Source organism: Agelaius tricolor, unplaced genomic scaffold, assembly GCF_023055355.1.
Source record: "Agelaius tricolor isolate 1412-34295 unplaced genomic scaffold, bAgeTri1.0.p SCAF_3, whole genome shotgun sequence".
Classification (NCBI taxonomy): Eukaryota; Metazoa; Chordata; class Aves; order Passeriformes; family Icteridae; genus Agelaius; species Agelaius tricolor.
Window position 1 is genome coordinate 16,864,608 of NW_027269263.1, and position 26,365 is coordinate 16,890,972.

The window sequence follows — 26,365 nt, forward strand, 5'->3', positions numbered from 1 at the left end:
CACTGTCTGAAAACCACAAGCACACAAAGCAACAGTACCTGGAGTCCTGTGGCAAGGCCTGCAAATTAGCTCTGAAGGGTTCTCAGCACACCCTTTCTGAGATTCTGCACAGGTGCCATTGCCCTTTTGTTTACATGGCAGTAGAGGAGATGTGTACAGAGGAATATGCACAGGTTTATACAACTGCCTGGGTTTAAAAAGCATTTTTTCCTGCAGAATGTATTTGGCCATGACCATTTGTTTGTTTACTGGCATCTAGTGCTGAAATTAGGTCATATCAACTTTTATCTTCTGTAAACCAGATGGGCAGCTTTCCCAAGATGCTGGGTTCCTGCTTTCCCTTCAAGCCTGCTGCTGTGATGGGCTTTTGCTGGCTGGCAGACTACTGCCTATGCTGTGCAGGTAGCTTGGTGGCTGGTGGGGGGGAGGGGGGGTGCTTATGGAAAGGAATCTGGAGCCATTTCCATGTTTTTGAAGGTGTTTCTGGCTCTGACAGTTTGCTGACAGCGAGGCCTGTTTCCCCTTGTTTCTTGTGTATCTCTTCACTCAGTGGAGTTGTTTTCTGTCATAACTTGCAGGCTTGCCTTGCAGACTTCCATCTATCCCTCCTTTTTCTTGCTTTGACCATAGGGAGTTCTCTGAGCATAAACTCGTTTCTGCCCACGTTCACACCCTTGAAAAATAATCTTTTGAGGGAGATCAGTTTATTGTAGCAATACCTAGGGATTTAGACAAACTCAAGAACTCATATTTCATACTTTGTCCAAGGAAACACATAAGAAGGTGTAAGTTTTGCCCTGAAGACCTGTAACCGTATATTCTGCTGAGCCTGGTGCATCCTCTAAAGTCATCAGGGGACATAAGTTATAGCTTCCAGGAAGAACAGTGGATTCAAATCAATGTAATGCTGTAGGTAACTCATCTGACTGGTGGGAATGTATTGAAAAACAGGGAGGAACAGGAGTGGTTTCATTTGCACTGTGGGGTGACAAAGGTTTGAGCAGCTCAGCAGCTGCTGACTTGCTACATTGGACTTGTACCAGTGAGGAAAAGATAGTGCCTGGGACTCCACCAGTGTGAATGACGTTGTAGGACTGAGCTTCACAGAGCACCATTTGATCCTCAATTTAACCAAATTCACATGAATTATTGATTTTTTTACCTGGTAAGATTTCTTCCAAAACCAGAGGGAATACTCGAGGATATAAGCCTTTGCCAGACTAAGACTTGAAAACTAATGTGATTTCCATGTTTAATTTGATTTTTATTTTTTAATGTATCATGTCATGGGGGACAGAATATCCTGAGGACCTTTATTTTGTACACAGAAGTGTTTCAGCCTCTGTAGTTCAAAAGCAAAAAAAAAAAAAAAAAAAAAACCAAAAAAAAACCCCCAAAAAATGAAGCTAGAAAGCAACAGCTAAGTTTAAAAGCAAGAAAGATTTTTCTTGCTAAATATCCTCAGACCGAGCATATTTTAATACAAATGTTCAAGATCATAATCTGTTGAATGCTGACATTTTATTTAGATTTATCTGTTGCAAGTTTATATTTTGTGCAAAGACAAACAAACAAAAGAGCATATTTTATTATTTTTGCAGAGAGTTGGATTGAACGATGTCTCAATGAAAGTGAAAACAAACGTTATTCCAGTCACACCTCTCTGGGGAATGTTTCTAATGATGAAAGTAAGTAACTTGTCATTCATTTAAAGTGAGTGTGAACATGTCCGAGTGCTCATTTCCTGCTATATAAGTTGCTACAGCTCGATTAAATTTTTAGTACTGTGTATTTTAAGGAGTCTACTCACTTGACATACTCAATAGTTTTATAGTATGTAATCTTTTTTTCTGGGATATTTACATTTTTTGAAAGGAAATAGTACTGTTTATTGGTTAAAACAATCAGAAGAACTTGTGTGTCACTGAATAAAGGTTGAATGACCACTAAAATGTGCTGTTAGGATCAGCTTAGAAGAAAAACCACCTGTTTTGCTTTTCATTGGTGGACACCTTGTGGTCAAAATATGTGGGAAAAATGTGCTGTTTTCCAATACTACTATATCAGAACATAAATTAAAAAAATATTTCCATTTAAGAATTAAACAATTGTGAGATTAAAAAATCACTTACTAAAACATGATATTGTTTTCTTTTTAGTCAGAGAGGGAAAAAATTTATTAATCTATCTGATTTTAAATCAAGTATTTTTTTGTCTTTTCTAGTGATAGCAATTTTAGATCTTGATTTTTAACGATAGCAGGTAATCAAAATAATTTCAAAGTAGTTTAAAACAACCTTTTTTTTTGTTTTTAAAATTGCAAGACAATTTCTAGCCTACCATTTAGTTTTCCCTGTTTATGTAATTTCTATTCTGCTTAATTTGCCTAAAGCAAAATACTCTCCATGTTACTTTTCATCTCCAGAATTCATATATTCACATTACAAGATATTAATGCAGATGGAATTCTTTAATCCAGTAACTAGTAATTTACATTTTGTAAATATGTGTTTTAAAAGTGTATTTTAAATAACTTCATTGCTGCAGTTCCCTTTTACTTTTTTTTTTTTTTCCATTTTAAGAGAATTATTTATTTTGACATTGTGGTAAAACTACATGCCTGGTAGCACAATATTGTAATTGATCATGAAATTTGCTGTATTGGGGCCTTACTCTCATTTGTCTAGGGATATATTTGAGGGAATATTTCTGAAGGAGAAGGAAGATGTTAGTAGAAAAATGGTATTTATTCATGACTCACAAGCTAAGAACCATGCACAAGAATCTTTAAAAATTGACAGTGAAACTTGGAGAGGTTTGGGGTTTTCTGTTTTTAAAAATTAAGGAGTAGAAATTAATTTATCTTTAAAAATTATTGTGGATTATAGTGAAAATAAAATCAGCAGCTTGTCATTTTGAATCTTATGAGAACCTGTGAGATACACAAAGTTCATTTCACTCTGATGCTACTGAGAAAGTGATGGAAGGAATCTGTAATGAGTAAGATGTGTCTTCAGACTCTGCATAGAGTCAGAATTCAGGATTGTTAAATGTGCTTTAAATATGAGCATGAGAAACTTCCACAAAGGTGGAGCCAGTAAAATGAGGACCTGTGTGATTAACAAGAGCAGGTGTTTCAGACAGTGGCATTAAGAAGATGGCATGGTGGCTCATTCTGTTTTCTGGTTCTTGAAATAAGGAGCAAGCAATGATAATGAAAGGCAGTGAATTTAGAACTGATAAAACAAATACATAAATGAATTTGTTCCTCTATTTGTGTGCAGAAGACATTGTCACAGCATATAATGGAAACCCAAATGAGAGGCAGAGTTGATTTTATCTAGCTTCCTTCTTAATAGCCAGTTCTTCCAGATGCTTCCTTTGCACTGATTACCAGCATTTCTGCAGTGCAGATAAGAGAATTAATCCACCTGAAAAGTCATCCTTGTTTTGAGGGGGAGGTGAGGGAGAGGAGAAGGTGAAGAAGTAGGAAAGCAACATAAGTCACAGCAATAATCTGTGAAATCCAGAACAAACTAGAAGTTTCACTGTAGAAATCATTGTCCAATGTGCTCCCTTCTAGCCCTTGAGTTCTTTCTAACATTTTTCTAACACCACCCAAAAACCAACCAGAAATTTCCAAACCATCATGTCAGTCTTTGTCCAGCCTCTGTCATATATTTACAAACAAAGCAGGAGGCAAAATGCTTTGAGAAAACCCACATAACCCTATTTGAATTCTTCAAAATGGTGATCGAATTGCTGTTGTCAGTGTAGGTTCAGTTTTGGTCCAGTTTTCATCTGCAACCAAAAGAAAGCCTAAACCACCTTTCTCTTGACTAGTTTTTTGTCTCTACATACATGAGGCAGCTGTTGACTGGACTACCAAGGAAAATGTGGGTTTGGTTTTCAGCTGGGGTGGGTTGCCTGTTTTTTTTTTGGGCCTTGGCTCCACTGAAGATTGAGAACTTGTGCTGTGAACCGATAATGTTTTTACTGGGCATAATGCTTGCTCTTGTGACTCTTTTTTTCCTGGATGATTTTAGAGTTCATAGGGTTTTAGAACAGGAATAATAGTTTTGCTGGTCTCCTTTTCTACAGCTAAAGTATGCTACAGAACCATACTTCAGGCCACAGGGGTCCTTTGCAATCTTCCATTCTTATCCAGATACCCCCAGGCCTCTTGAACCTGCATTACACTGGGAAAGGAAGTGATGACTCATAGCCATGGATTCACATATCCTCTGTGCTTCCTGGAGTGCTTCTTACCCTTTTGGAACATTTTATGACATCTTCCAAACCACAGTCTTTACATTCTAATATAAAAATTATCATTAAATTTTATTTCATTTTCCAGCTTTTAAAACATTTTTCCAGCTGCCACTTCCATGTTAGTCAAAAGATTCACAGGAAAAGGGAACGGTACAATCTTATAGCCAGTAATTGAAAAAAACCAACTCCATAACATTTTCTGTGTACTGTGCATTAAACCAGATTATCTAAATTGAAGTAGAGGTCTGGAAGAATACAATCAAAGGCTTACAAAAGTTTCAACTTCAGTTCCATGGGGAAGGAATTATGATGTTTCTTGATGAAGTGGAAGGGTTGCTTGTCCAAATTTTCTTGCTTATTTGGAAATGTGAATGTGTAAACTTCCTATGAGATAAAAGAAAATATTCAGACTACTTTTTGTGCTTCAAAAGTGGTGTTCAAAATCCATGTTCATACTGGCTGTAATGACTTACCCAGCAGCTTTGTTTTTTTTTTGAAGTAAACCTCTTATTCTTCTATTTAAAAAAAAAAAAAAAAGTTTAAAAAAGAGCTACTTGCTTTTACTGAAATTTTCCTTGGAGAAAATTCCTTCTTTTTCAGTTATACCTACTCAGTGAAAACTATGCTCCCTTATTTCTCAGAGGTTTTTAAAATCTCCCACTATTCTAAAAGCATGGAATGCATGCTGATGAGCCTGGATCTCATTTATGGCTACACATAAATAGGAGACAAGATAGCTTAGTACTATAATTTAATTTGGCTAAGGCCAAATCACTTCTGAGAACAGTCAGAATCTGGCCTGCAGGGGGTACAGAGGAAGAGGATATTCCTCTGAAAAGTGTACAGCTACCTGAACTCAGGGAAGGATTTTATCTATGTAAAGATAGTAACATCATGTTAGTTTCTTTCTTGGTTTTGAGACACATGCAGGCAGCACTGGAAAGTACAAGGCTCTCCAACTACCTCCATAGTGGAAAGAAGAACTTAGCTCCATTTTCGTTATGATAAACAGACTAACACCAACACAATTACAAAAAAGGGGTGTCTTCGCTTCAGGTTGTTCCACTCCCTGTGTTTAAGGCAGCAGGCTCAAAGCTGCTGAGCACAGCTTCTGTTGTCTCCATGTCTTGCACCAAGAAGTAAGAAATCCCTTGAGCTGTACCTAGAATCAGACAGCAAGAGTTAGAGGATCCCACTGAGACTTCTAGGAAAGCCACAAAGATACAAACATGCACAAGATACAAACAGGACTCCGCTTGAGTGGCTTTGGAACAGAATTTTGGAAGTAAGATGGAGCAGTTAGCAAAAGAACTTCCATGCAATTTGGGACAAAAGGATCCTCTGATATCTCTGTGAGCCAACAAATACTGTTTTTCTAGAACATTCCTAGTTTTATTATGTTTGAAGGCCCCTTCTATGCTGAGACTTTTACTTGCAGTTGTCTAAGCTGTTATCTGCATTGTTTGGGATGAGTACAGGTTTTCCACCTAATCAGGTACCTTGAAGACACTTTTTCCTTGAGATGCTGGTAGTCCTCCTATTGGCAGTGGCGTGAGCACACTACATGGGTTTCTCCCTGGGGTGCTTTGTGCGAATCCCTGCGACTGTGAATTGAACAAGATTTTTCCTTGTGACTTCAAGACCTTTTGGATTTGTTACAGAATTGTCATGTCTCTTCTTTGACAGTGCCTTGAAGCAGGACTTCTTTTCAGTGACTTTATTTCCTTTTCCTACAAAATAGGTTGGATTTTAAAAGTATTGCATTTTAAAAGGTATGCCTTTATTTTAATCTACAGTGTTGTTTTGATGTGAATTGATAAAATGACAGGCCAAAAAGTAAGAAATGCTGTTTCCCTTCCCTCTTTCATGTTAGACAAAGTGATCTGGTATTGGACCTGAGTCAAGAGTTAAACATTCTCTGCTTGATATGGACACCATTAGGTGCTCTGCTGACAGCTAAAATATAAAGTATAAAGCTATTTATTATTTTCTGCTAGTCAATTATCTGAGATTATATTGTTAAACTAGACAAGGTAGAATTAAGAGCTTTTATATGTAATACTGAAAGTTCGTATTTCTAGGTCCGATCTATTCCCGTACCATCTGCATCCCTTTCCATCTTTTTAATAGAAAAGTGAAAGTTTGGCTGGTAGCTGGTTCGTTGACAGAAAACAAAGTTGCACTATTTTCTTGTACAGAGAATTCACTGTGGGGTGACAAGAACTAACTCTGTGAAAAATTTATCTTTGTTGAAAATCCAGTTGTTCAATGGAAATTAATGCTTAAAAGAAATTTTCTGAGTTACAGTTGAAGTCCATCTTTTCCTTCTTGGTTTTAAGGGACAGTTGGGGGGGGGATGCTGAGGGGTCTTTAAGAAGGATCCCCAGGAGGCAAACATACCTGAGGAAGGAGATATAAATTGCAGTTTATGACCTAATTGTTTGTTTGTGTCGTTAAAACAAATCCTTAGGGAGGATTTGAGTGGGAGGAGCTGAGTATGGCGGGCGTGACGTTTGTCTGAGGGCAGGTGAAGTAAAGCACCTGCTCTCAGCAGCTCACTCTTAGTGCAAGTGAAAAAAAGCTGCGGGGATGGGGGATGGAAAGGGTGTAGAGATGTTGTGTAACTTAGATATTGACTTGAAGTTTGATGTCTGCCACGTTTCCGGAGGGGAATTCAGCCCCCTTAGCACAGGTGGAAACCATCCCATGACTGGTCCTTGGGCGTGCGGGGCGGCAGCCACGGCCCCTCGGCATTCAGGCCCCGTGTGCCCGCGTTTGCTGCACGCCGACCGCCTGATTAGGACAAACAAACGAAACCCACAATTTAAAAGTGATTTGAGATGTGTATATTAGTCCTGTGCGCTGAATAAAAGCGGGCCCTGAAAGGCAGGGAGGGAGTGTGCGGCCCAATAATTAGGGGCCCGTTGTCATGCAGATGCGGGGGGGGGGGGGGGGGGGGGGGGGGCTGTGCTGAGGGTCCGCGGGGAGCTGCGGAATGGGATTTGCTGGCGCTCAGGGGAGCGGCCGCGGGATAAAGGATGTTCGGCTGGCACAGCTTCCCGTGGGTAAGGCAAGGAGTCCTGGGGGACGAGGGCTGCACGCAGAGCCTTCCAACCCGGGGTGCTATTTGTGTGCGTGGGTTCCCCGCACAGCTCAAAAGGCCTCCCAAGAGGGTCCGACGTGCAGAGGAGATAGCGCTGCTCCCGTAAGATCCCGCATCCTAAAGGCTCACTTAAATTACTTCTAAAAGTTAATTTCATGAAGAAATGTGACTTGCAGCGTGGTGTACAGGTTTACCCTATTGTTTAGGTATCAAAGCCATCTATGCTGAATGCTTTCATCGGGGACAAAGCTGTTAAAATCTCAAAACGTATTTGATACAACACTGTTTCCCAACGAATAACATTCTGGAGCTGTTGCTTGTGCTCCACTCAGCTTTCACCCAGGAATGTTTTATATGTTTAATGAAACACAATTTAGTCAGAAGTATTCTATACATATTTCTAAATTGTTTCAAAAGAACAAATGCCTCCTAGGAAGAATCCAATATTTGAAGTTTTATTTTAATTACCTTTTTCTTTATTCATCTTTTATCTGAATTTTTGGAAAGTCAGCAAACCAGAGTTGCCTTGGAAACAGTTAATGGGGAAAATTATCAGAGAAATCATCTGAAAAGGAATAAAGTATATAACAGAATATACACTTATTCTCATTCAGAATTAATCCCTGTAAATTTATAAACATCTAATAATTACCTTATGTTAAGATCAAACAATGGGTGTACCCCATTAGTTTAAATGCCTTATCTAATATAAAACTTGTGTAAGGCAACAGTTCCATTACAGTGAGTGAAACTGTTTACATGTTCTCACATGCTGGTAGAGATCTAAGAGTTGCTTTTTTTCCATATAAATTTATCCTTTTCAATGTCAATATTTCTAGGCACCACTCTGCTCCTGCTATCAGTGACATTTGCAGACTTTACTGCCTTAAGCAGTATCTACAGATGGTAGTTTAGGGAACATCATTATTTACATTTCTGAACTTTAGCCAGAATTTTGAGAAAGCTTTGGCACTTGAGCACATTTTAATTGTTTTAAAATTTATTTTAATTAGTTAAAAAAATTCTAACCATTCAAACATTTTAAAAAAACAGTTCATGAATTCCTGAGAAATTCCTGATGAAATCACACAGCTTTTTTTGTTTGTTTCTTAACAGATGAGGAAAAAGAAAATAATAGAGCATCAAAACCGCATTCAACTCCAGCTACACTGCAATGGTAAGATGCCTTTTAAAAAGATCAAGAAAATCTATTAGTGTTTTTTCTAATGCATTTTCCAGATGATGGAATAGAGCTCTTGGCCATCTTAGAGTTCTAAAGATCCTTTCGCTGTAAGTGTTTCATGTGCCCATTTGTAACCTGTACAGCATTTCTCAACAAATGTCTTACAGGATTTGTTTGAACAGAAGAAACTTCTGATACAGTTTAAAAAATCAACTTAATGTATTTATATGCCACCCTACCAGCTGGTTATTTGTGATTTGTCATCATTGTTACATTTATTGCAAAAAGAAAACTAGTACTGAGCTTTTTTTTTCAAGACTCACATTTGTTTCAGTGTCTGATGAAGCCCACCCATACCAACTGTTCTACTGACATGAGATCCCTGTAATTTAACATAGAAGACAACAAAAGGAAAGAGTTTGAGGTTTGATTGCAAAGTTAGTGAGGAGAAAAAAGGAAGGGTAATTAGGAAGAAAGAAAGGATAGTTTGAGAGTTAGTCTACAGTGCTATAAAAATAAGTGCTGTTCCCTGTAATTTGCAGAAGTATTTTAGTCTGCATGTTCCATAACGTGTACCTCTAATTCTGACATCCCTTACCATAGGGCTATCTCTTAGACTTTTGTTGACTTTTGCCTTGATTTAGATATTAAAAAATATAAGATTATTGGTAAAAAAATGTGAGTTTTTTAAAAGCAAAATGTTAGCAAACTTCTTTCTCTGCTTCTGTCGGTCTCTTGGGAGATTTCACTGAAAAAAACAGAAAAGAATAATTCATTCAGTGTATTTTACTCCATTTTTTGTGCCTGTGAAATTACATGACTCTGTAAACATGCAAAAATGATTTAGATTATTTCTTAAATAATTAAGATTATTTGCTTTTTAAAGTTGATTAGTGAGATTTTAGACTAAAAAACCAGAAGACTTATGGGTTGATTTTGAATAGGTTGCTGCCAGTATTCAGAAACTTACAGACACTTTCAATGCAAATAATGAGATGGGCAAATATAAATAAAGGCATTTAGTTTGGAGCTATTGTTTCTTTGTACCTATTTGTATCACAAAAGTCCTGTTTTTCAGAAGTTCAAGGAAAGTGAAGGACTTTTCTTAAACAGACACTCAAGAAAAGTAGTAACTACAGACAGAGAGAAAATTATTAAAATAATAATGAAACGTCATTGTGGTCATTTATTATTTTTCATTATTAACTCTCACAGCTTCAACACAGTTCAAACAGGATAATAAAGAACCATCTAGCTAAAATAAAATAGTAAGCAGGTCTTACCAGTCCCAGATTCAGAGCAGCGTTTATTTTGTACTGAAGTCAGTTAAGAGCCTTTTCCACAGGAGCAAATAATGTCGTAGCCAAGAAGCCGGCATTAATTAGAACATCCAGCGATACTGTTCCCAACAGAAAACATGGAAATACTGTAAACAGTCTTTTGCCAAGTGTTTTCAAGCTTCATCAGTCATAAAGGTTAGTAAATCCCTAAACTCCTGGGATATTGAGCCCCGCTGGAATGTAGTGTGCACACTAATGCTCATTCAGCTGTGTTTGCAGTAGAATTCCAGAATTCTGGTTCTGAAAAGGCTGCTTGCAACTTCTTCCCTACTCTCTTGCTAGTGTACTGGCTTACTACCTGTCTGTTGCATTATGTTTCTTACATGTTGAAGTAGGTTAAATGTTCTCCCCTTTGAGTCTTCTGGAGCATCTGCAATTTCCTCCATTCATCTTCCACCCAAAATTCCATGAGTTAATAGAAAGCAAAGAAGTTTCATGTTTAGAATCTTCAGCTGCTGTAAAACTGAATTATACCATTGGCTGAATTTATTAACAGGCATGTAGGTTAAAACTTTCCCAGCTTTTGAGCCATACCTACAGAACAGTTTTCTTGTAGTTTCCATATGCTTTCCAGCATATGTACTGCACCTTTGAATTGGTATTTCCTGGAGAAATTGATACACTAAATAAAATAAGAAGCTCAAAAGTTAGGGTCAAAGTGCTAAAGTAGTAAGCTTATTTTGGGTGATGATGTGCAGTTTCCCCTGTTCTGGGAAGTCAGACACATTAGCACTGCGTTACTTGTATTGCAGTAGAACCCAGCACCCAGTTTACCCAGGTTGGTAAACTGTTGTGATGAGCACTGTAATTTTGCACTGTAAATTGCTTCACAGAGCACTTCCTGGAGGTGTAGTTTTACATGCTGGACAGTTTTGCTTGCTCAGGTGTAGTAGTTAAACCTCAGCCAACAAGTAAGTAACACACACCTGCTCACTCACTCCTTCCCTGCTCTCACTAGGATGGGGAGGAGAAAAGGTAAAGGTAAAACCCATAGGCTCAGGTAAGGACAGATGAATAATTAAAGTAAAAGAAAATATAATAATAATAGCAACAATAATAATAGTGTTAATGAAAAGGAGTAATAAAATCCAAGAAAAAACGTGATGTGCAATGTAGTTACTCACAACCTGCTGACCAAGGCCCAGCTCATCCTTGAGCAGTGATCAGCACCTCACAGCCAGCTCCCCCCAGATTATTTACTGTGTGTGATGTTCTGTGGTATGGAATATTCCTTTGGCCTGTTCAGGTTAGCTGGTCTGGTTATGGGCACACCCAGCTTCTTATGCTGCTGTTCTCTGGCTCAATGTGGGAGACTGGAGAGTTCTTGACATGGGGTAAGCACAACTTAGCAACACCTGAAAGTGTTACCAATGTTATTCTTATACTAAACCCAAATCACAGCACAGTACCAGGCACTAGAAAAAAGTTTCCCAGCCAAAAGCAGAATATCAGGCCTCACAACAAGTATTTGCCCACTCAGGGAAGACTAAAAAATGTATCTGTATTCCTTGGGCAAGCATGTGTCCTGTCTTCTAAACGTGGTCTCTGGGCTGGATTCAAGGGGTGGAATTGGTGGGGTAAATTATTGTTTTCAGCATACAGTGCCAAACTTCCCTTGTTCTAGCAAATGGAGACTTCATAATTGTCTGCAGCATCTGGTGTCTGCCAAGTAAAAACTGGTCATGTTTTTAATGTTAGATGCTACAACCAGTTAGAGCTAGTGAAGGCGATGGAGTGTTGAAAAACAGAAATTGAGGAAATGTCAGGTGGAAAAAAAAAAGAGGAAGAAAGGAGTAGGGAAAGCATAGCAAAGACAAGCAAAATAAGTACATTTTCTCACTGGTTCATATTGCCATCAGCTTTATTAGTTATTCCTTGTCTGGAATCTTGCTGTAAAGAACAAATTGTATCAATCCTAGGGGAGATATCCTTAATGTTTGTGCCTCTCTAAAGGTGAAATATGTTGAACATTTTAAATGTGGAGGATGAAGAATAGCTGAAGAAGCCAAGAATCGTGTCTGGATGACTGTGAGCCTGGCTAAATAGCCTTTTCCTGGAAACAGGAATGATGCTTTTGTTTTGTTTTGTTGATGACACAAAATGAAGTGAAAGGCTTGGTAAATGTAACATTACTGCCAAATCCATAATAATTGAGGAAACTGCCAAATCCATCATAATTTGGGAAACTACACAAGCTTGAATTTAACTGTTAAGGCATGAATATAGCAATACCTGGTATTCTGTGCTTATTCCATATTCCTGTGCTCATTATCATCTGTAAAGCTATAGCTTGCCTCTAAAATGTTCATGTTTATTTCAGTGGTGAACTGGTTGACCAAGGTGTAAGTGTGAAACTTTATTTTACTTCATTTTGGTGTGTGTATGTGTTTACTTCCCCAAACACAGAATTATTCAAAGTACAGACAACCTAATCCCCCCAGCTTGTTGGCTTACAGTGTAGGTACTCTGAATAATAACAGTATTTTGAAGCTAAAGTCAACAAAACTATTCTATTTTCTGGAACATTTATAAAAATAATTTTAAAAGAGCAGGGTAAAGCACAGTGAGGGAATGGATTTCCCCAAATTCATACTTCCTTATGTGTTGTTATACTCCATAAAAATTAACCTGTTCTAGAATCTATGTGATTAACAGTGGTTAACATCACAGTCTTGAGTATAAAAATAAATCTGTAACAACAATACAGATGTGACTCTGATATAGAATAATCTCATTTCATCTAGAACTATGTAAGTGTATATGCAGGGAAGCAGTAATAGGGACAAATAAAATTGTCATTCCTGTGGAAAGATTAGGAGCTTTATTCCTATATTGTAGTGGTACAAAAGGTCTCATTGTGAGCTACTGGATTTCACATGGCTTTTTTACAACACTATATAAAATGTGTATATATATATGTAAGTATATTTTATAGCTGGTAATGATTTGTTAGGTAGGAGATTGCATTCATTTTTTTTCTACAATACTGTAGCATGAAGCTGGATTCAAAATATGATAAAGTTGTTAAATAAAAGACAGGAAAATAAAAGAAGTGGAGCAAGATGGGTTTTTGATCATTAAAAAAAAAGTTCAGGTATAATGGGGCATTTCATTTTTCAGTGTCAGACTAATGACTCTCTGTGAAAGAGAGAAGAAAAAGAGAAAAATTCATCAGATATGAAGAGAAATAATTAACTGCTTTTCTTTCTGTCCTGTCTTGGTCACGGAAGCTGACATTCCAATTAGCAGCTATAGTATACAGACGAACTCTCCAGGTTTTGAAAGGAGGTTTTGTTAGAGCACTATGAAATTGAGGAAAGATGCCATGATGATATTTCTGTAGAAACCAGGAAAGAATAGATGTTGCCCATACAAACTGATTCCATTCATCTAGCCAGATATCTTATTAAAATAGTTTGCAGTCACAAATTATAACGATAACTGAAATGAAAGGTAGGTAGGTCCTGAAAAAGGCAGTGAAGGAGAGAAACAAGATATTTGGAAGGTGTTCTGCAGCTAACAAATGGCAGGGGATTATTTTATGTAAAACTGGATTTTTTTTGAGAATACGTATTTATTTTTTAGTACAGTTTAGAGGAAGTTACACCTAACTTTTTCCCTTACCCAGCAAGGCAGACAAGCACACTTGTGACGGTAGATGCCTATGACTGACACCAGCAATGACAAGATCAATTATGGTTTTATGTTAAGTGTGTATGTAAATATCTCTTGAAGATTTATTGGGTCAGCAGCCATAAAAATGGTATTTCAAAGGACTGTTTCTGCTAATCTATAGATTTGTCATGAGACCAGTTTGAAGCTTTAAAGATGAAGTGTATGCCTGCTCATATATTGACATATAATTTAAAATTTTATAGTTATATTTTTTATAGTTATATTTTTTTAATGAAAAAATAAGGATAGTTTCTAAAAGGTAGAAAAGAATGTTAATTCACTGGGGTTTTTCCAGGATTGTATCCAGATTTTAGTTTCTTTATTTTTTTTCACTTTTCCTGTAAACAATACCAAGAAAATATTGCACAATAAGATTTTGTGGATGCTCTCGAGTAGTAGCAAATTATTTGCTTTAGCTATACCTGCTTCCTCAAGGTAAGCAATTTTGCAGCTGGACAAGAGTGAAAAGAGTGTCATGAAGCAAAGGTGGTGTATTCTGTAAAGGAGAGAATGCTTCCCCTCAGCGAGTATTTATTGTTTCATGGTTTTACTTATATTTATTTACTGCAGGATGCTTTTAGGGTATAACAGATTGCTGGGAACTCACAGCCTGTGGTTTTGATAACAAGTGTGAACCAAATGAAGCAAGTAAGTACTATGGGAATTAATTGAAAAGACACTTAGGAACAAAGCCAACAAAATTAGTAGGCAAGAGGAAGTCAGAATGTTTGGTCTTAAAAGTTGAAGCTTTGTATACTATTTACCATACAGGACATCCAACATACTTGCAGTTCTCTCTGTTTGATATTTGCTTTTTAAGGCTGGAGGAGAATTATGAGATTGCAGAAGGTGTTTGCATTCCTCGAAGTGCTCTCTACATGCATTACTTGGACTTCTGTGAGAAAAATGACACACAACCTGTTAATGCTGCCAGTTTTGGGAAGGTAAGTCTAAACTGCTGTATGACACCTTAAAATCTCACCTGGTTCAGGTGAATTTGCACTACTGAAAAGAACTAAATATTTTACTGTTAGAGACAGAAGTGTACAAATGAAATCTCTTTGTGTATTCAAGTTATTGGACAAAGGCTAAGATTGTAAGTATTTTGATGGTTGGAATAACTTCTAACCATGGCTAGGCTTCATAGTACATCAGTCCCCAGCCTATCACCCCTGATGGCGATATGGTACAAAAAACTGGCAGTTAAAATTGAATTGGAATTTCAGTACAAGCCAGTGTAAATGCATCTGCATTATGACCTGCACTGCTTAAACAAATGTATAATTTTTAAAAACAGAAGGGTAAAATTGAGTTCTGGAGCATGTCTGTGCTGTTTTTGTAAGCATAATATGGAGATCCTTGAATTAATGATCTCAAATGATGTGGCAAATTCACATGGTAGAGTACAATGTCTCCAGATATGAAAGTCCAGAAAACATCTAGCTGCTTTTTGTGTGCACTGCAGGTACAGGCTGCCAAGCTATCTAAGTTATCTTCTCACTGTGATTCCTTTTGCTTCCCTTTCCAATCCTGCTCTAGTAAGAGCCACTCTGGTTAACTCCAGATTCACAGTGGAGATGCACTCCTAGCACAGACATAGCTGTGCATCATCTGGGTGTGAGCAGCAAAACTCTACACTGGTAGCAGATGTTAATAACTGGCTAAAGGGTTACATAAAGTTTGTATTTTGGATTTGCTGGTCAGGTGATATTTTCCTCTCAGTGAAATACAGGATAATATTTAAAACTGAAATTCTACCATAAAATGTGTCACAAGACTTTAAAACCTGTAGACTGAAAAAAACAAAGTGTAGAGTTTGCCACTGTTTTTGAAATGCTTGCAAGCATGAATCTGAAGCCCATTGTCCTGCAAGCTGTTCTCTTTTAGTGTTTGCAACATTTGTTCTATAGAATTTCTGGGCATTCAAAGAAAGAAAAATGTTTCTAGGGTAAGTGTCTGTGTAAAGAGTGGGTGAAGGATGTATTTAATGAGGTGACATTTTCTATAGTGCATCTTTAGGTCAGGCAGTTTGGAAAGGAAAATAAAGTGTACCGTGTTGTAACATTACCATGTTTGTTGTGTCTTGAAGACCTGCATAACTCAGTAGATGATTTTGTGTCAGGTTTCTGTTTAAATACTGCAGAACTGTGAATGAAGTTGTTCATTGTACACATTATTGCTACCAAGTGATAAGTATAGTGGCAACATGTAATTTAGGAACAGTGAAAATAAGGAACAGATTTCACTCAGGCTCACACATTTGGAACATGGCTCAAGTTTACACAATGCTACTTCTGCTGCTGCTAAAAACTTCTGTAAATTGTAAGGTGTAAATATTCCAGAATTTTTCCACCAGAACATAAATTTATCAGGATTTTCACAATTTATCAGTATGTGGCAGTTCTGTTACCCTGTTTAATACTTTATACCCCTTCTCTCCTGCCTCTCATACATAGACCTGTTCATTGGTAGGAGTCTCTTGACCTAGCAGGACAGGTACTATGGTTTCCATCAAAAAATCACAGCATTCCAATGTGGTTTTCATGTGCTGTGGTCCAAGTGTTTTCCTCTCTGTTGCAAAAGAGTTCTGTAGCAGTGTTGCATGAAAGTTTTTACCTTTTTTGTGGAGCGGAAGGAAGCCCTACACAATCATCACGGTACTGTTTCACACTAGTACTTTGGGTGGCCATAACTTCTGCATCTGGGAACTGGCAATTCTCCACTGGTATGTCCAGGAACTTCAGACAGCTGGGGGAAAATACTAAAGTGAAACCAGCTTCTCCATCTGCAGAACCTGAGCAGACCCCACTGATTCTTTCCAGCCTGTTCCTGCTAACAAAATGTACTGCATAGGTATAAAAATCTGCAAGGCACATCTGCATTCTCTCAGGATCTTGCAGTCAGCTTCTCCTTTGGAGCATGTACATGTATGAAGTTTTAGCCAACATTGGTTATCATATGACTTAAATACCATATTGGCAAGGTGAGTTGCAAAAATGCCTTGGAGGCAGTTGAAGCAGTGCAGTGAAATAGGTGCTATTTAAGGCATTCTGCACTTAGCTGCTGCAACAGAGACCCTGGACACGTTTGTCCTCATTGGGAAACATCGGGAGCCCTGCAGCTGTCATTTCCTCCAGAGAAAGGAGCTAGTTGTTCTGTGAAATTGTAGACAGTTCGCCTTTCAGTAGACCACATTGAATTTATGATTCATCTCCAAACTTTAGCTCTGCAGGCAATGTTAAATATTAAGGCTTTTTCTTTAACAAATGGGTAGTTTTTAGAAAGAGGTGTCGAGTTCAGCACATTAAAACAAAGTGTAATAAGTAACAGTGTTTTCTGTTAAACCTCTAGGACATGGGCTGGACCTCAGACACTTGGTAATATTGCACTAATGAAACCAAAATTTGTCTGGGGAGTAGAGAGATTAACAGAGAGACAGTAATACAGACTGTTTTCTGAGGAAACCAAGCTAATAGCAATTAAAGGAACAAGAAGAACAAAGAACAGAAATACTGTATAAATAAATACCTTTTAAAAAGCAACCTAGGCCACACAAAGAATATATAAAGTCATGAATGCTCTATTATGGCTATTAATGGGATATTAATATCATATTTCTCATATGAAAAAGGGAGCTGTAACTTTGTGAGTCGAGATTTTAGTGTTTTACTCAGTCATTTAACATGCAAAAATTTCAGGCAGTTTTTTCTATACCAGCATTTGCCAATCTGCTATGCTGCCTAGTCTGTCAATACAGTACTTTTTATTGTATGCTAATGACAGGACCTAGTATTCTCTTATATACCTTGACTAAATAGTAATTAGAGAGAGCCCAGCAATTTAGTAGTTACAGCTCAGCATCAGGTACGGAGTCCAATGTTAAACTCCTGCTCTTACTGTAGACAGCCAAACATATTATATTTTGATTCCGTGCAAAAGTGAGGCAGAAAAAGTAAAAAGGCTCCATGGAACCAGTAAGAAGACAGGGAGGTACAGCGAGGCAGGACAGGTGTGTCCCTGAGTTATTAACAATTAAATGTTGCATATGAGAACAAGCTCTCTCAGAGTGAACGTGTTCAGACTGTGAATTAGTCTGCAGGCAGGAGGAGTGAAAGCCCTGTTGCTGAGGTCACTTAAAAAGGATGGCAGCCTTGTGCTCCTCAGCCCTGTGCTGTCAATGCCTCAGGCTCTGCTCCGGGACCTTGGGGCTCTGGAGAGCAGTTTAACGTGTTTCCAGCTGAAAGTTCTGCCCCTGCCTGCTGCAGGGAAAGTTGTGTAGATGTATGCTTGTTTTGGGTTTTATCTGAGCAACATGTTAATATAAAATGCTGGTGATTATTAACACACTATGCAAAGAGTTCTTACTGGGTTTAATTGCAAAAACTACATCATTCTTAATAAGGGCCTTCACTGAATCAAAAAAACCAGGAATGTTTTGAGCATTTTCAAAGCCCTCAGCAGGTACGGTGTAGGGGTGGGTGCCATAAGGCTTCTCCTGGCTCTACCATTGCTTCCAGCTGCTTGCTGCATTGGCAATTCTTTGAGCTTCTCTTTCACTTTTATCTCCAACACTGATTTTTGTTCTTGTTTCTTTTGTGACCCTTTATGTACCCTGGTTTTTAGTCAGGACCCTCGAAGATGTAATCTTCCTCAACTGCAGCGATCTGTCCCATCCTCCGTGTCCTCAGTTCATTGCTTTAATTTACTGGGCAGTGCTGATTCCCCTGCCGTGCCCTGTTACATCTCTCCCCCAGAACACTGAGAGACTTGTGGTGAAATCGCTTTGCATCCTCATGAAGCTGAGCTCTTCCCAACTCCCATGTGCCCCCTGGAGGATAAATACTTTCCTCTTCTGATTTCTTTTTTTTTCTTTTCTTTTCTTTTGGGGCTTTCCTGGCGTGTCTTTTGAGAAGCAATAACAAACTAATATTTGAAAAGGAAAACAATGGTTGGTGACACTTCTCAGGGTGATTTCCCTCCATCTGAGGTCCCTTTACATCATTTTGGCATCTTAAAGAGGTTTAACATGGATGCATGCTCTCACAAATTTTGTTGCTCTGACTGGCTTTGCTGTAAGTGAAAATTACATTCCAGTGAATGCATTTCACTAGATAATGGGCAAAGTCCACAACAGACTTGTAATATTGGTTAGGAAAGAACCTTTTTTCCCCAGTAGTTTACTTTGCTCCAGTGAGGTACAAGCTGTACCAGCCAGACTCCTTTTTCATGATGATGCACTGTGTCTATGCCCAGAAGTTTTGCTTTCAGGACTGTTCCTCCAAGCATGACTAGGATAAATAAGTTTTACAGTTTCTTGCTGTTATACTATAATATTTTAAAGTTTGAAAAGGGCAGAAAAGACCTTTATTGAATCTTCTCTGGTAATGACATTGTGATGTGATTGCATTCTGATTTGTCTTTGTATTGAAATGCACATATCAGGAAATTGTCTGCTGTTGTTCATAAGGAGATGCTTCTTCTGAAGATGTGTTTATTTCTTTATTCTCAATTTGCTCTTAAGTAGCCTCAATAGTAACTGGTATAGCAAAGCCACATCTACTCTTAGCGCTCTCTTCTGATGGATTAAAACAACACTTGCTCTATTATGAGCAATTTCTACAAAACTGAATACAAAAATAGAACTGAGGAAAAATATCAATGTAAATGTGAGGATGTAGTTTCTCTTATTGCACTGAATGAGTCTGTCACTGCTATCTGAGCAGTCCCCAGTTTCCCTTCATCCTTTTTGAACAGCTAGGATTCCTGACTGAAGAACAGTTACCACCAGTATGAGTTTTCTTTCCAATTCTGAATCTTCTTGGCCAAGATCCTCTGATGAGACCATAATAACACAAGTCCTGCAGAAGCAAGCAGTCATGCTGGTGTGGGCCATGGTGATCCTGCAGAATAGCTGTAAAAGGCTTTGCTCCCTTGGCTCTACTTAGCTGATTCTTGTACTGTTTCAGGTTGCTGACCACTGCCTTTTTCTTCTTGAGCTTGGGGAGTAAGAAAACCAGTGAGGACACCTCAGTTTCTCTGGAGTGACTGTTGCTTTCTCAATACCCTACAGCAATGGGACTTTTAGTGTTTTGGCCACTTCAAGCATCTGGCTTCCTGTTAGGCCTTAAGCATGGATTGGCCCCAGGGCTGCTTTACCTCATGCCTTGTCAACGCGTCCCAGAGGCTGTGCTTACAGCTCAGGGTCTGCCAGAGTGCAGGGATCCTGGCGCTCAGCCTTTTCCCACAGATAGGCTGGGTGATGGCAGGCACTGTGCTGGCACCAGTACAGAGCAGGGTGAGTTGTGCAGGGTTTTAGATCTGCTTGGCTTCAGCAAGTCAGCACCAAAAGTGGCTGCAGCTCAGCTAAGGATCTGAGGCAGAGCACTCAGTGTTTGCAGCTTTGTTGGGGCACAGTAATCTGTTTGATCATGCCTTAGGCTGAATTCTACCTGGCCAGAGGAACTGCTGAAGGAGGATATTGTTTTACGTAGATGAATTTGAGAAGCGGTCTTGCAAGCTCCATTGCAGTGTCCAGTTCAGTTGGAGTTCCTCACAGAATCTAATCTCCATAGCAAGCAGAGTTGGGCACAGACATTAGACAAAAGGCAAGACGGTTTTTCTGCCTTGCTTTGCAGTGTCAGTTGAGCCATATCAGTGCTAGAAACAAGTTCTTATCCTAGAGTTAGACCATGCCCTATTCCAAAACTTAGGAAGGTAAGTGGAGAGAAATGGGAAGGTTATTGAATCTTGACAGACAACAGATCTGCCACCAAGAGTACTGAGCCTGTACACTACAGCCTTCCCTCCTGGCCATGCAATTAAACATGCAAGGGGGTAGAGAAGGTATAGACACAGTCATGCCTGTTCTCCTTTTGTTTACACAGTTTGGTGGATTTGAGAGACAGAAATGGAATTTTGGGCTACTTTGATTATGCTCTTTCCTATCAATGGATGTTTCTCGGTGCAAATTTCCTTGACCATTTCCTCAAGACAATATGATGCTGAATCAGCCCCAAGCCCTTTTCAGCCAAAAGGAACCTCTTTACACAGGTGTTAATAATAACACCTGTCTCAGAGGAGGATTTTGAAAAGCACTAAAGCTGATGGGGAAACCCTGGAAAGACCCAGCAGGAACGGTACTGGGTCAAAGATGAATGAACCAAAGACCCTTTCCCTTAAAAGACTGAGGACATCAGTATTGCTTGTGTTTCATCACAGTGAGAATAAGGAGAGCATAGCTCTGTGAGAATGTAGCTATATTTGTTATCACTGACTTTTTGCTGCTGCCATGGCAAAGAATATTAAGACTGAAACACCACAATAGAAGTTAGTAAATAAACACATATCTTCTATGCCTCACTTCACAAAAGAAAAGCATGCTGTCTAGATATGGAACCTGAAACCTGAATTGAGAGAAGCAGAACTTGGCCCTCTTATGAAGAATTGTTATGGGAGGAAAGAGAATTTATTCCATGGTATGTAGAATCTCTCTAGAATCTCACTGAGCTAGGGAGTGCAGAGCCTGGAATCCACTTCTCATTCTGGCAGTGTGAAATTGCTGGATTGCCAGTTAATTTGATCCTTCTTCTCTGCTTTGGGAAGTTCTACAAGCAAGGCTAGAATTATGTCAAATAGAAAGGAATACGAGTAATGAAGAATAACATCCCTCTAGATCAGGTGCATCATGTCTTTTGAAAAGCAGAAATTTAAAACATTCTAGTGGAAAGACTTTTAAAAGCCATCCTCTACCTGTTGCCCCAGAGTAAAATTTAATATTTTGACAAAGGAGGGAGGAAAAGGGTTATTTCAGAAATTTCCAGACCTCTCTGGTTTCTTCCGTCCTTGCTTGCATGAAGACAGACACATAAGATGCTTTATAAGATTTCTTTTCCCTGATTTGTTTTGACATATCATAGATGATTTTAGATGCACTAATTAGGAAGCATAGAGTTCACAGTTTGGTAGTGAATGCAATGAGGAGTGATGGGTGACAGCGTGGTGATGAAAGCAGAATGTCCATGCCCATGGCAGAGGGTTTGGAATAAGAAGAACTTAGAGGTCCCTCCCAACTCAAGCCATTCTTTGATTCTGTAATTCCTCATTTAAACGCTGAGCCTGGATCTGCTTGTGTTATAATATTACAGTACCGGAGATGTGGCGAGAGAGGCAGTGACAGAAATGACCGCTGGCAGTAATGAGGTTGAAAGAATGCACCCTTGCAGCCATTTGTGGGTAACAGAACAGCTCCTGCAGTTAGCAGTGCCTAAAATTAATAAATTGTGCAGACTCTATTACAGACACTTTTTTACAGGATCTTTTTTAGTTGTTGGTCATAAAGTTTTCCATGTTTTATGTGGATGCTCAAGAAACCCATTTAATTTTATTGCCTTAAGAATAACCAAAGATACAAGTAACTAGATATTTAATTCAAGTTTATTCAAACACCTCTGCTATGTTGAAAAAGCTGAAGTGGAATAAAAATCATGTTATCTCCCCATGTGATCGACCTGCACAGATATTCCAAAAACCATTTGTCAGGATTGTCTGAAGCAATGTTCAACAAATGCTGACCTGGATATACTAGTCCTCTGAAAAAAGTGTAAACTATATATATGTTGTTTTATAATGTAATGACTTTATTTTATGTATGCAGTAAGCACTCACCAGAAGATAAAGTGATGCCTTGTGAAGGCTGACCTAGAACAGAGACTGGACAGAGAGAAAGAATAAAGTAGGTATTTATTAAGAGGCCTCAGATAGATCCACCTTGGACAGCACAACCCCAAAATGGCCACAAAATGGACGACAGGTCACAGGTTCTCACACTTTTGTAAGTTTTGGTCCATTAGCATATTGGAGCTAATTTTCCAATTGCAGTTTTAGCCCATGAAGTCCCATCCTTCTTGTTTTCTATCTTCGGTCCACTGTTGTTTATGCTCTTGGGCCTGAGATCTGGATAGGCTGTCCTTGGGTCCCCAGAGAAGGAATTTTTTTGCTACCTATTCTGTGGAGAAAGCTTACTGTCCCCTAATATGAAGCCTAGACTTACACTCTAAAGCAGAATAAAATCTGAAAAATATAAAAGCTAAAACCTGAGGCATCAAAGCAGTTCTTCATGATATTGCTTTTAATCAAGAAAGGCATAGAAGATCTTTGGTAGGCAGAAGGCAAGATCATGTCTTAAGCAGAGTACAGAGAAAAGAGAGGGAGAATACATTGAAGTTCAGTAACTGAGAAAGAAATTGCAGGAACTTTTTTTTCCCTGAGGCTAACATAGTAGGGACAGAAGCTATTCCCATGTGAAATTCCTGGTCTACATGTGTTTCAAAACCAAAAATCAGGTAGCTTAAAATAATACCCAAAAGTCGAAATTGCCGTGTGACTTCGGTAAAACTTAATTTGGAAAATGTAAAACCTATACCTTTTTACTCAGCAGTTTTTACTGGGCAGCTGGAATTATGGTCACTTTGGAGAAGTGCGAGACGAAATTTTAGCTCCAGTGAAGGACAATGTTAGAAGATCTGTTCACTCCAAAATTGCTTTGGATACCACCCATGAGATCTTTTTACCACTGTTACTGTTGAGAAGCCAGAACTGCTGTGAGAACAGGGACTTTCCATTGAGAAAGTAGCTCAGACTGCGTGGTCTGGTCTTGATTCATTTGCTTGTGCAAACCTCACTACAGTGATGGGAAGAAAATGATCCAACTTAGTTTTCAGATCCAAACCTCGATTGTCATGTCTGGCAATTAGAACCCACTTCCCTCCCCACACAACTGTAAAGTTAACACATTTTGTCTCTAGATCTTTAAAAGCTAATAAACATTAAACCAAAAATGACATATTTGTGCAGTGATTTTTCAGGTTGACAATGATATAAATTTTTTAAAAACTACATATTTGGTTCTCTGCTTTTTCCACTGATTTCAGCACACAGTGAACTCCACTTTGTCCTGCCTGATTTCCTCTCCCCTTTCAGAGTAATCTTCCTGCCTTTACCAGTATCATTGCACAGAGATTTGCATAAGCATAGCTGGATATAAACATTTATATGAACAGAGAGTTCTTTTAGTACCTGACTTGTTTTATTTCAAACACAGACATTAATAACCATGCATGTATGTACAAGCACCTAGGTGTAAGCATACCATTTTATATTTTCTATATGCAGCATTAGATAAAATAGTCCTGGCTCTTTTTCCAAAGCTTTGCTTGATTATTCTTTTTTTGGTTTTTTTTTGTAAATTACTGGGAAATTGTGTTTTAAGTGACGCATACTTTTAAGATACATTCTGAGAGGTGTATTTATTTCAAATGTGCTGGTTTTGAAAAGCAAACAAAGAAAAGAAAAAGGGATCATCTGATCAGCTACTTCATTATTATTCTGTTTTCCTGATCACCTCTGCCATGGTATGCAGAAATTGGCTGATTTATTTAAATCCCAGTAACTCCCACAGCATATGGTTCATAAAGTAGCATTTACAGTTTACATTGTAACACTTCACTGCTGCTAGAAAGACTTGAAAGTAATACGGCTTGACACTGTTCCTAGAGGAAAAATAGAGTAAAACTATCTCTAATATTAAATTAACTGCTGTAAGAGCTGCTTTTGGAGAGAGAGATGGTATTTTCTGAATGACAACTGACACAAAAATCTCCCCCCAAAAACCAATCAAAAAACTAACACAACCAGTCTTTAAAAAATCCCCTAGCCCAAAAAAAAACATCCTCAGAAAGTAGTTCTTCAACACTGCCTTTTTTCCCACAGCCTTGTGGAGCCCCCAACCCTGTCTGCAGAAAATGAAAGAGAGAGGGGTGGGATTAATGTGTAATTAAAGGGAATTTGGAAGGCTGAGATGTTGCGGAATGTTAGATCAGTAGCTGGAACAGCATGTGGTGTTCTTTAGGCAGGCTTCATTGAATCCATACAAAAAAAGAAAGAAGGGCTGCTTGCCTGTCTGCTCATTTATCAAGCAGCTAGGCTGAACTTTCACAGCTCCACAAAAGTGTTTTACTGTTTGCTGAAGTTTTGCTTCAGAAATTAAAACTGAACAACCCAGCGACTCTGAGTCTTTGCTGCATTTTTGACATCAGCCACCTTGTGCAAAGCTCTTGGAAACCAACACAGGTCAATTTTTATGTGATGCTAAGGGAAGATGTACCTTTGCTAAAACCCCCCAAAAAGTACTGAAGAAACGGTCAAATATGTGACATTGTAATGTCTATATTTATATAGCACCTTTTGATCTAAATACATGTTCCAAAACTTTCAGTCATCAGTCAGGATTAAATATTTATCAGGGAGGCAAAATGGGTAATGGAGAAAAAATCTATATTATTTAATCAATTTTAATTGACTATATTCCTAGTTGAACAGTTATATTCCATCTTGCAGGCTTGTTTTCCTTTAATATTGGTTGGTGTTACCCCCCCAAAGAGGAAGCATTTAGTGATTTATGTAACAAAAACACAATTAAAATGGATTACAGATTTTAAAAGGAAGGAACTTCTTTGCAAGTAAATCTTCAAGGCTTACTGCACTTTTTGTTGCATGACTGTTCTGGCAGAAGACTTTTCCTACTACGGCAGACCCCAGTGAGAATCTGGTTCAATCCTTGGAGGTGCTGAGCACCAATCCTTTCCAGCAACAACAGCAAAGCTTTTTCATCAGGATTAGCCTGGTTGATAGAGTCTCTGGTGACTTAAGGCACAATCTACATTCATTGATTTATTTCCTTAAATGCAACTGGTCCTGAAGAAGTTTTGGTTGCAGTAGCAACATTCTTTTAATGTCTGCTGACACACTAGAGTTTGGATTCTTGATGACATCCTGCTGTTTCTGACATCCGCTTGTTTTCCATAGATGATAAATTGATTATGGGGTATCTTTACCAATGCCATGATGAGTTTTCCTTGGTAGAGGTGATGCCCCTCTCAAAAACTGAAACCCTTTTAGAGAATCATATTTTAGAACAAGAAGTGTTTAGTGGCTGGTTACTGAAGATCTGTAGAGAGCTTTGTTGATCCTGCAAAGTGACATAAGTAGTAGGCCAATTCTAATTACAGTGCTCCTTAGTTAAGAGGCAGAACTGATCTTAGATTTTAAAGGTAATATGTTCTATTCCAGTAACTTCTGAAAGTATTTAAATTAATGGTAGTTAATGAAATTATAGTGAAGTTTAAAATATTTTCCCCCCTTTCAGAATAAATCAAGAGCTTTATTTCTGATTTCTCCAACCACATATTTTGTAGACATCACAGTACAGTTTTTCTACTTTTTTGTCTTAAAAGTCCATATTAATTTAAGCATTAGTGTGTGTTTCCATTTGTCTTAATATCAGTTCTATCTATTTGCAGATAATAAGACAACAGTTTCCACAACTAACGACAAGAAGACTCGGAACAAGAGGCCAATCAAAGTAAGCAGTGTATGGTATTATTATCATCTCTCACAGGGCCCCATCTGGCTCTGGCTTTTCTGAATGGGGAATGAGAACAGGCACTAATTTGTGCAGTTGGGAACTTAAAAGCAACTTTGGAGGTTCTATTGTAGTCTTTACATTATCTTATAGATTCAGCAGTGATCCTGCAAAGGTGGTCATTTTACAGATTTGATTAGCAGTATTTTTCATATTGCTTTTCATCTCAACTCACTTTACACAACATAAATGACATTCACACTCAGGAGTAATGGAGCCACTGTTGGAGGCTGGGAAATAACATCAGGTTAGCATCACGTTTCAGGCTAGAGAACAAGTGTCAGAGCGCTCTTTAAAACTTAGGAAGAACATGC

General features: G+C 38.4%; 1 protein-coding gene across 6 annotated transcripts in view; it reads left to right on the plus strand.

The window, feature by feature from the left end:
• The window catches only part of RFX4 (regulatory factor X4), an 87,520-nt gene that overhangs the window by 18,269 nt on the left and 42,886 nt on the right, over positions 1 to 26,365 (plus strand). For 2 of the 6 annotated variants that reach the window (XM_071422699.1, XM_071422698.1), the window contains exons 2-5: positions 1,602 to 1,688; positions 8,492 to 8,552; positions 14,365 to 14,517; positions 25,930 to 25,991. In XM_071422699.1, the coding sequence (XP_071278800.1) occupies positions 8,550 to 8,552; positions 14,365 to 14,517; positions 25,930 to 25,991 (218 nt within the window). In that variant the 5' untranslated portion in view covers positions 1,602 to 1,688; positions 8,492 to 8,549. The remainder of the gene's footprint in view (positions 1 to 1,601; positions 1,689 to 8,491; positions 8,553 to 14,364; positions 14,518 to 25,929; positions 25,992 to 26,365) is intronic. The other 4 variants (XM_071422696.1, XM_071422695.1, XM_071422701.1 and 1 more) reach the window with 3 other exon arrangements.